Here is a 10,154-nt window from a genome sequence, read left to right on the forward strand (position 1 = left end):
CCCGCCATGCAATAGCTCGGCGGGCGGGGGCTGGGGGCGGGGGCGGGGGACGTGGTTATGATGGGGGGAAGACAGTGCCGTGGGGTCGGCCGCATGCCGAGAAGAAGCCTTGCCAAGCGCCGGGCGGCATCAAGCGACCCGTGGGGCTGCCCTGCGCCCGCATCCCTTAGCACATCAATACACGCGAGAAGTGAAGCTACTGCTACCCCAGAGCCTGGAAAGAAGCTTCAAACACCGGCGGACGCGCTGCTTCCTGCTCACAAGCAACCCGGCTACACACACCGTATCATGGGGAACCGCCGCTCCACCGGCACGAACAGCACCGCCGCCGCCCCTGCCCGCGCCTCCAGGCCCTCCTCCGGCTTGAGCGCCCCGCAGTAGCCGCGCTGCCGCCAGTTGCGCTTGATCACGCCCACCACGCGGCCAGTAGGGCGAGCGGCGGCGGGGGCCTTGCCGGCGGCGCCGCCGCCCTCCTCTGCAAGCGCCTCCCCGGGGGCGACCTGCGGAAGAGTTCGGTGAGAAGTGGCGGGCGGGGGGGCTTTACGCGCAGCTCGGGAAAAACTGTTGTTTGTCGTTTGGGGGGGGGGTGCGCAGTCTATCCTGACCCCCCTGAGTGCAGCTGTGCGGTGAGCGCGAGCGGCATCACGCGAAGCGGCGTGTGGGTAAGAGGGGGAGGGTGGAACAAGCCCGCGCTCGACATGCCGACACACGGCCGGCAGCGCTGGCCCCAGGCGCCATGAGAGCGACCAACGCGCTGCCCGCTGCGTTGTGTAGCTTCTCCGCCCCCAATATGACGTCACCCACCTGGAAGATGCCGGCCTCGCCGCCGTCGCCCTCCCCCTCTTCCGACCCCTCGTCTGCCGCCTCCCCGCCGCCGCCGCTGGATCCTTTTCCTCCGCCGCCGCCGGGCAGGACCTTGCTGGGGGCGCGCCATTGGTCCTCGGGCAGCAGCTCAACGGCCACGATGTCACCTGGGGGGGGGGGGGGACAGAGGAAGCAGAGAGTGTGAATTTGTGTGTGCTATGAGGGTATTATGTGTGTGTGAGCACGTGTGTGTGTGTGTGTGTGCTGTGTGTGTGTGTGTATGTGTGTTTGTGTGGCATGCAGTCGTGTGAGGTTGTGCCACGTGAGCACATGCAGCACTGGAGGAGTTGCATGTGTAAGAGCGTCCAGACCGCCCAGGCGCAATGCAGCTGGTCGTGGTGGGAGGCTTGCGCCGCCCACACGCGCGCCGATGCCGCGCGCCACAGTTGCCAGCGCGCTGCGCAAGTCCGGCCGGGCGGGCTATTAACCCCACGGCGCGTTCAAAGCGCGGTCAAAGCACGGTCAACGTGGCACCCACCGTCCAGGGCGCGGTTCATGTCGATGCGGCCGCTGATGAGGATGTCATCCCCGACGCTCTGGCTGGACACCCACCCCTCGAAGGGGTTGAACCTTGGGTGATGAGGGATGATGAGGGGAGGCGGGTGGGAAAACTCGGGAAACAGGAGGGTAGCGCCAGCGGCAGAGGGGACGGGGGCCAGCACGCACGCCGGGTTTTGAGGAGAGGAGGGCCCCCACCACGGGCCGATAGGCAGCAGGTCCGCGCAGCACCACTGCCGGCCCCAGCACCAGCCAGCTGGGCCCTGCCAGCCCAGCACCAGCCAGCTGGGCCCGCGGCCCCGGCAGCACCTCCAGTGTCCAACCCTCGCCATCCCTCCACACTCCTCGCCCCCACCCTGCCCCCGCCGCCCCTCACCGGCTGACCCTCAGCGCGCCCTGGTGCAGGCGGCCCGCCGCGATGCCGGCCTGCAGCTCCGCGAAGGGCCGGTGCGCCTCGTAAACCTTCTTGCGCTTGCTCGCGCGGCTGCCGCCCCGCGCGCCGCCGCCGCCGCCGCCGCCGCCGCCGGCGTCAGCTGGCGCGCCCGACGCCCCAGGCTCTGCATGGACGAGGTGGCAGGAGGGGCGGTGGCGCTCCTGTGAATCCGAAAACCCCGCGCTGCGGCCCTAGGCACGCAACCTGGTGGCAACGCAACCTGACGCGGCCCCGAAGCATGTTACCACCGCCCCTGCCCCACACTCTAGCGCGCCATTACCCGCGCACACCCGCATTCGCCTGGCAAACCAGAGCCATGGCAAGCAAAGCCGGCGTCCCTGCCGCGCGTCCGACCGCCATCAAAGCACCGCCAAATGATATGCCTCAAAACACACGAATATGAGCCCGGATCAGAGCCGGTACAGATTACAACCAGAGCCCGGCACGCCCCAACCCCCCGCCCCTCACCCCCGTCCTCCTCCATCTCTGCGCGGGCCACGAGGTCCATTAGCTCTGGCACCTCCCCCCGCCTCTCCCGCGCGTACGCCGCCAGGTGCAGCGCCTCCACGCCCTCAGACGCAGCGAGTGCGCGGCTGGCGGCGTCGTTGGTGAGCAGCAGCACGCGCACGCCGGGAACGCGCTCCTTGTACCTGCCGGGGGGCGGTTTTGGGTTTCGAGCCCAGTGCGGGGCCGAGTGAGTTGCCTCGCGGGGCGCCTTGCACGCCTAGACGAGCCGCGCAGCCCCACCCCTGCCACGACAACCCGTAACACACCACGTGCCAAAGCAGCCGGCGGAAGCGCCGTGACGCTGGTACGGGCGATGCGAGTTCCTTCGACGCATCCCGGGCACCCCCGCCCAGCCGCCCGCCGCCCGCCGCCCGCCGTCCAAGCCCCGCCCCTGGCCCGCCCTGCTGCATGGGCCCACCATTTTGCGACGCCGCGTATGGCCCTGTCGTTCCTGTCGTTCGGGCTCTCCCCGGGGCGCGCCTCCACGTACGTCGCGCTGTGGTGCTCGTTGGAGAAGACGAAGAAGCGCTTGGCGTCCGACTGGGTGAGGGCCCTCAGGCGCTGGAAGCAGGAGCGGTTGCGGTGCTCCACCTGCGGATGGGGGAGGGCAGCAGACGGGGCGGCCCCTCCGGTGTGTGATTGAGCGGGCTCCGCCGGTGAGGGGCGGCCGGAAACGCAGGCGTGGGATAGAAAGTGGCATGCCTAGTTGCATGTCGGGCACAGCTGAGCTTCCGGCCTCAGGGTTTGCACTGGGTATCAGCCGCGGGCGCGCTTGCGCCCCTTAGCTTCGAGAAAAGGATTGATTCAAACATTCATCGTCGGCCGGTCAGCTGGCTCCAGGGTGCCCCCCTCCTTATGGCGCATGGTCTTGATTCAACACACTCCGTGCACAAGAGAGAAGAGACTCATGACTTCATGCACACCACGCTGACTCCTTGCTTGCACCCTGCTGCACACTTGAATGCCAACATCATCCCCATGTGTGCTGACAAGTACACCCTCTTTCCCATGGCACTCACACAACCGCACACACACCCACGCACACACATGCACACACGCATACACACCACAGCTGGCCGCATGCACACACCCACAAACTTGCGCTGGAAAACGCAGACGTACTCAATCACACACACACACACACACACACACACATACACCCATGTGCACGTGCTCCCGCCCACCTCCTCCAGCACTGTCTTTGTCACGATGACATCAGTCACCGCCGCGTGCTCCAGGAAGTCCAGCTGGTGCAGCGCCACGTTGGTGTCAATCACCAGGTAGGCCGCCGCCGCAGGGGACAGCTTGTGGGATTCGGGGGGGCACTCTGGGTCCAGGGGGGAGCCGCTCCTGGTGAGTGGAACGGGAGGGGTGCGAGTTTTCAACAGCGTCGAGAGCCAGCGCAGCTGCTGCGTCGCGCACACGGGCAGGTGGCCAAGCCGCCAGTGCCACGGCGTGCTGGAAAGATTGCTGCCTAAGATATCAAATCAGCTACGGCCGGGCCGGTCCAGTGTCAGGCTCCGCGCTGCTGCCGTGGCCGCTGCTGTCGGCTAGCCGCCGACGATAACTGGGTGAGGCACTTTCGCTCCGCCGATGCTTGATGCGCGGCAGCGCCCACCATATGTCATCCCTGAGGTAGTGCTCGCGCACAACCTGCAGGGGTGTGCACGCGGAAGAGGCGCATGGCGGGCCGTTGCGACGGGAACGGTGGCAGCAGCGCGTCTTGAAAGCCGGCTGCAGCATGCGTGGCACGCCCTGGCAAAGCGCCACACAGCATCCGGCGCGCACGCACGGCAGGTGGCATGTCACCTTTGTGACGTTGCCTTTCTTGGTCTTCTTCACAAAGGCCTTCTGCTTCAGCATCCCGATGCAGATGATCTCACAACGTCGCCAATCTGCGCGTAAAAACCTTATAAAAAGACAATGTGGCATTCAATTGAAAAGATGTGTCGTGCTCGTGTCTACTCTTCTTGACCTGTCGGGTGTCTGCTGGTGCCGACAGTCAGCAACCACACGGCGATCTCATGTGTAATGACCAAAAAGGCATTTAATTCACCTGCCATTACATTGAAGGGTGAAACGCGGCGTCAAAGGCTTCCAATCACGTCAAAAGATGTGAAGTGTGATCTGCGCGGGGCGTTGCAGGCTGCCATTGGCATATAGATGGAAGCGCTGGTAGCATATGGATCGGACTCAGACGACGATACTGACACGGGGGCTGCGCCCACCAAAAGCAGTCGCAGCCGAGAGCGAGCTGATGCTGCTGCCGCCCCTCCCGCCAAGCGCCCACGCACCCAGAAACTGTGCGTACGAAGTATGCCTCGCATTATGAAAGGCACATGCATGATAAGTGTCTAGTGCGCACCAACCCCTGTGACAACGGTGCTGCCTGTGGCCATGCAGGAGCGACACAGGGGATGCCGCCACCCCAGGCGCAGCGCGAAAACCCCTGGCAGCGCTGCTGCCAGGCGGCCCCACCGTGGACGAGCACTCCCCGCAGCCACTTTTGAAATTCGAACAACAAGAACAACAGCAGCAGACGGTGCAGTCCTGCAGCACACAGCGAGCTGCGGCCCTCAATGGCGGCGCCATCCACGCCGCCGAGGTGCCCCGGCCCATCCGCAGCTTCCCGCACATTGACGGCAGCTTCCCGACCGCCGTCTTCATCAAGCGTGAGCATCGACGATCTCGCCGCGCGCCAAGCTGCTCGCTTTCAGCGCTGTATCGCGCGGTCATGTCTTGGCCGCACCCGGGCGCCACGGCTGGTTGCAGCTGGGCGAAACACTGTGACGCCCCTGATGTAAATCATACCATGCTGCCCTGCCCGCACCAGTGCCACAACACCAGGCGGTGCGGCGGCTGTTCCACCAGCTGCTGGCCAGCCTGCCGGCCGGCAGCGGCCTGCCGCCCTTCTACCCCATCGGCGCGCCGGCGGCAGCCAGCGGCGGCCTCGGCGGCGCCGAGCCCGTGCCGCCCCACATCAGCTTGTCGCGCACGGTACCTGTTGAGCAAAGCAGGACAAGGCCGCTGATGGCCAGCCTGGAGCGGCGTCTGCGCGGCGCCGCGCCGCGCCCACGCAGCGGCGGCCTGCGGCTGCGGGGCGTGCGGGCGTTTGTGAACGACGAGGGGACGCGCACGTTTGCGGCGCTGTGCGTGGAGGAGGGCGCGGCGGAGGTGTGCGCGCTCGTCAGGGCGGTGGACGCGGCGTTTGAGGAGCACGGGCTGAGCCCGTTCTACGAGGTGAGCTGGAGGGAGCACACTTTTTTGGGAGGGCGATAGATTTAGCAGCTGCCATTGTGTGGCAGCTGGATTCGCTGCCGAAGCGCCTTTTCGGTCGTGCCAGCATGCACGGGCAGGCGATTGTGGGCGAGCTGGCGCCGTGCTTGCGCAGCCTCCGGGTCCCAGCGCGAAGCACGCCCGCCCTCTCCCGTGCTCGCCACGCCCCACCCTCGCATCCTGCCTCCCCAACTGCCGGCGCCGCCAGGACCCGCAGCCCCACGCGTCGTTTGCCTGGGCCCTGGGTGACCACGGGGCGGCCCTCCAGCGCGCACTGTCCGCGGCGCCGCCCGACCACGCGCCGCTGGAGGTGCCCCTGGCGCAGGTGGTGTGCCGGACAGGGCGGCGGGAGACTGTGGTGTGGAGCGCGCCTTGCTGAGTTCCAGGCGGGTACGCAGGGGGGATGAGCGATGCCACCACTCAGGCGAGAAGGGGCGGCGCTGTCACAAACAAGCGGGCATTGACCGTTTGGTTAGCCGCACGTTTCATGTGCACACGGAGCGTCCAGGATCAGGGGTTTGGAGGTCGCTGCGCGCAGGGGCCGGCTACGAAGAACAGCGGCCAGCCGGCCAGGCCGGTCAGGCCGCCAGGCGCCCCTCCTGATCGCCCGTGTTTGGCTTGGCACATGGGCGCAGCGCTGATCCAGCAAGCAGGGCGCTTGCCCTCTGTAACGCCCGCTTGGCACCATCATGGGTTGGGGAGGCTCCCCACATGGGCCTCAACTCCTCGTCACTCCTCGCAAAGCAACGGGCGGCAGCCAACTGCCTTGGTGGCTTTGATGACAGCAATGCACCGCAGGCCCCCGAATCCCGCTTGCAGTGGGCTAAATAGAGACATCAAACGTCTGTGGCCAAGCTCACTGAGCTGCTTGCCTTTCATTATGGAGGGCTGGCAGTGGCCCAACGGCGCGCACCCCACTGCACTGGCAGCACCAGCACCTGTACAGCAGCGCACCAGGCACCAAATCGACCTTGCGAAATGAAAGAGGGTTTTGAGACGCAGCGCTCTTTTCCCTCTTCGCAATAACACGTTTCTTCCCTCCCACACAATTCTCCGCTAACCTTTCCCGGGTCTGTTGCCAAGTTACACCGCCCAGCCGGTGGTCTCCACCGCGCGCTCCAGCACGCATCCGCTTATTACTTGTGAGCTCAACCCGTTTGAGAGGCGGCCGTGGTCAACGGCGTCAGCAGCGCCCGTGCACACCGCGACCGAAGCACTCCGCCCAACGTTCCTGCCTACAGTGCGTGCCCTGATGCTCCATTCTGCTCTTATCAATGCAAATACCGCGATGCAGGGCTAGTAACCCAGGAAGGACATGGCACGGACTGGGACAGCGGTCGCGCGCATTGTGCTGGCGCTGTTGCTCGCGCACGGCGCAGCGGCAGCAGTCATCCAGCAGGACAACTCAGCAGTGTGCGTGTCCGTGATGCCGGCGTGCGAGGCCAAGTGCAAGGGCCAGCAGTACTTCTTCATTTGCGCCGCCGGCAACGGCCCCATGGGGACCCCCTACATCATCTGCCGCTGCGCGCAGCCCGCGCCCGCGGTCGGCGGCCCGCAGCAGAGTGAGCGCGCACGCCGCCCAGGCAGGGGTTCGGTGTGGAGCTGTGATGGACTGCAGGGAAGTCTGCCGACATGGTTGTGGCAGCAGCCGCCTGTGCCAGCTGGATTGGTGGTGCCCCAATGAGTGTGACCGACACCGCGTTCAATCGAATCGCCCGCAAACGCGCGCCTGCAGTCGCGCGGCTCGCGCTGTCCAACTGGCCGGGCGCAAAAGCCTGCAACCAGAAGACTTGGGTGAGCCCACGACGCACCTTTTCAAACGAGTTTCGAAAGCGCATGCTTCCGTTGGGCGGCGCCAAAGCCGCGCTCGCCTCCGGCCCGAATCCGGCTCAGCGCGGCCGCCGCCCCGCCCCGTCCCCACAACCCTCTCGAAACCCTCCCTGCCTTGCCCCCCGCCCCCAGGCCAACGACTGCACCACCCAGCTGACCGCCGCGGTCAACGGCACCGCCGTCACCCTGACGCCCGCCGTCGGCTCGGCCTTCAACGAGAACTGCGCGCCCGCCTCTGGCATCGTCATCGGCCCCAAGGGCGCGCAGGCGGCGGTCGTGTTCCCCCAGTACCCCATCGGCCTCACCTCCACCGGTGCTGACGGCTCGGTGACGATAGACTTCAGCCAGACGGCTGCTGACGACCCCAACCAGAACGATTGGTCACAGTGCATCCTCACGTACAGGGTGGTCCAGGGCACCTTCCTGGACCCACGTTTGGCTATCGCGCAGCAGCGGCAGCAGCAGGCGCTGGTCCAGCAGCAGGCGGGGGCGCAGCAGGGGCAGGCAGCAAAGGCGGCAAGCGGCGCAGCGGGCGCAGGCATGGCGGCGCGCGCGCAGGTGGCGGCTGCGGCCGGTGTCGCGGCTGCATACTTTGCCGTTTTCTGCTGATTTTGCCGATTATTCACTACTTGGAAAAGAAATTTGCTTTCCTAGACAGACGTACGCTTCATAAGTCGGAGCGGGGCAGGCGAGCCTTGGGCTCCGCTTCGCGAGCCACTGCCAGCGGCGGTGTAGCAGCCTGGAACAGCAGGGCTCTGCCCACCACGCTGATGACACCGCAACTGGCTGGACCACATAAACATTACATACATAACATACTCAAGAGTCTCTCACGGCACCACACAACTGGCGCTTTGTGCGCGGCAGGTTTGCCTATTTCACGCATCTGCTGGTGCATTTTTTTGTTGTTGCATTGTGACCCTTGCCGCTTTCCGCCGTGGCCGACCACCCTGTGGCCACTGTGTACTCAGCAGGCCCCTGACTAGGATACGTGACCCCCGCAATTGCCCTAGACATGGTGCCAAGGCGGCGTGCACCCTCGCTGCCATGGTGGGCCGCTTGGCGAGCTTGTGCCCCTACAGTGGCCGCAGCGCCAACACCAGCGGCCCCGCAACATCAAACTTGACACGCAGAGTGTTTCGTGGAGGGATGGCTCGAGACAGCAATGGAGACTTGACAAAGGCGGGGAGCGGCTGCATGCAGCACACGAGGCCAATTTGTAACCCTTGTGAGATTTTCTGTGCGCCAGGGTGTTTGCTCGACTGGGGCAGCAGGTAATTTCAATTTGAAACGCAACATTGACGTCCCGTTGGCGCAGGTATCACCCAGGGATGCTGGGCTGTGCGTCGGCTCAGCAGCTCCAGTGGTGGTCACATGACGCCAGTGCTACACGCAGCCGCGTCACCCCATTGGTGCTGCAGCCCAAAACCCTTCCCCAGCCACAGCCGTCGCCGTGCGCTCGTGCTTCAATCATGGCTGTGATTCTTGCTTTGCCGCCTCATTTGCTGCAAGTAAGCCCTTTGGGAGGGGGTTGTCATGGGGAAGGACGAGCGAATCACCGCGCAGTCACAGCCATCAGCCAGGGCCACCTCCCTGGTTGCGGGTGACCTCGCCTATCGGCGCCGCAGGCTTGCAGAAAATTATGTTGTGAGGCCTGGAACGCATCATAAAAGGCCCTGCTGTCATGGACGGCCCACCCTGCAGGGGCGGGACGGGCTCGGCGGCGGCGGCACCCACTGCTGGTCGGGTGTGATGGTTGGGGCGATCAGGTGACCAACCTGCGGCATGCGGTGCGAGTCCCTTCATTCTCAAAAGGTATCAGAGTTGAATTTGAAAGCGAGAGCAACGACCCTCGACGCCACGAGGTGCGTAGCAGAGTTGCAACACGTCGGGAGCCCGCGGGCCCGCAGCCCTGGGCGTCTCCACGGGCGCAGCAGCCACGATAAAGTGTTCATCAAGAGCAAAGCTGGGCGTGGCCTGCGGATGCGCCCGAACAGCGCGGCTCCCAGGGCAGACCCTTGCAAGGCAGCTCGACGGCGCTCGCTTTCGCTGCGAGCATCATCGTCCGAGCTCAATACTTTCACACCCTTTTCACCACCCAGGTCGACCCAAGGGCTCCCACCCGGCTCCTCACCGGACGCACCAGAGGATGAGGGTGCGCCGAATCGGGCGATGAACAACTCGAAGGAGGCCTCCTTGAGCAAGGTGACGGTCGCGACCTGCCGCAGCTCCGTCTTTGGGCGGCCCAGGTCAACAGCCGCTGGCCAGCTGGCGCTCGTGTCAACGGTCGGGCTGACGGTGCCTGCGCCCTCACCCACGCAGGCCGATGTCGTCAGCGCTTGCGCCTTAGACCACTTGGTCGGGGCGTTGGCGCTGCTGCAGGAGCGGCAAGGGCAGTCCGATGCTTGCGCGACCTGCACGAGCGCTGGGGTGCCGGGCTGCTGCAGCAGCGACGCTGCAGCGCCAGCCTGCCAGGATCAGCGGGAGTCCGTGGAGCCGCAGTCGCAGCTGAGTCGATCGTCATGCGGGAAGAAGGGCGGCGACGCGGTCAGAGACACCAGCAGCGCAGGGGCTGACAGCAGCAGCAGCAGCAGCAGCAGCAGCGAAAGCGGGAGCAGTGTGAGTCGGAGCAGCAATAGCGGTACCAGCAGCGGCGACAGCAGCAGCGGCGGCAGCCCCGCGCGCCATGCGAGCGACGCGGTGGACCTGGAGCGCCCTCCCCCCGCGGCCCCCGCCTCTGACGACC

General features: G+C 65.7%; 4 protein-coding genes across 4 annotated transcripts in view; 3 read left to right on the forward strand and 1 right to left on the reverse strand.

The window, feature by feature from the left end:
* Nucleotides 1–272: 272 nt before the first annotated feature.
* MNEG_1288 (exosome complex exonuclease DIS3/RRP44) lies at nucleotides 273–4,165 on the reverse strand (the record flags this gene model as incomplete). The annotated part of the gene is made up of 9 exons (XM_014050220.1): nucleotides 273–500; nucleotides 805–971; nucleotides 1,343–1,434; nucleotides 1,739–1,919; nucleotides 2,264–2,445; nucleotides 2,721–2,893; nucleotides 3,487–3,652; nucleotides 3,921–3,955; nucleotides 4,112–4,165. 9 exons carry the CDS (start codon nucleotides 4,163–4,165, stop codon nucleotides 273–275), a joined length of 1,278 nt encoding a protein of 425 aa, XP_013905674.1.
* Nucleotides 4,166–5,332: 1,167 nt separating this feature from the next.
* MNEG_1289 (hypothetical protein) lies at nucleotides 5,333–5,957 on the forward strand (the record flags this gene model as incomplete). The annotated part of the gene is made up of 2 exons (XM_014050221.1): nucleotides 5,333–5,542; nucleotides 5,787–5,957. 2 exons carry the CDS (start codon nucleotides 5,333–5,335, stop codon nucleotides 5,955–5,957), a joined length of 381 nt encoding a protein of 126 aa, XP_013905675.1.
* A 936-nt stretch (nucleotides 5,958–6,893) lies between these two features.
* On the forward strand, nucleotides 6,894–8,017 carry MNEG_1290 (hypothetical protein; the record flags this gene model as incomplete). Its single annotated transcript, XM_014050222.1, has 3 exons — nucleotides 6,894–7,140; nucleotides 7,314–7,372; nucleotides 7,541–8,017. 3 exons carry the CDS (start codon nucleotides 6,894–6,896, stop codon nucleotides 8,015–8,017), a joined length of 783 nt encoding a protein of 260 aa, XP_013905676.1.
* An 863-nt stretch (nucleotides 8,018–8,880) lies between these two features.
* The window catches only part of MNEG_1291 (hypothetical protein), a gene marked incomplete at both ends in the record, with an annotated part of 3,182 nt that continues 1,908 nt past the window's right edge, over nucleotides 8,881–10,154 (forward strand). Inside the window, 2 exons of the mRNA XM_014050223.1 lie at nucleotides 8,881–8,919; nucleotides 9,113–9,177. Of these exons, the coding sequence (XP_013905677.1) occupies nucleotides 8,881–8,919; nucleotides 9,113–9,177 (104 nt within the window). The remainder of the gene's footprint in view (nucleotides 8,920–9,112; nucleotides 9,178–10,154) is intronic.

Source organism: Monoraphidium neglectum (genome assembly GCF_000611645.1).
Source record: "Monoraphidium neglectum strain SAG 48.87 unplaced genomic scaffold scaffold00126, whole genome shotgun sequence".
Classification (NCBI taxonomy): Eukaryota; Viridiplantae; Chlorophyta; class Chlorophyceae; order Sphaeropleales; family Selenastraceae; genus Monoraphidium; species Monoraphidium neglectum.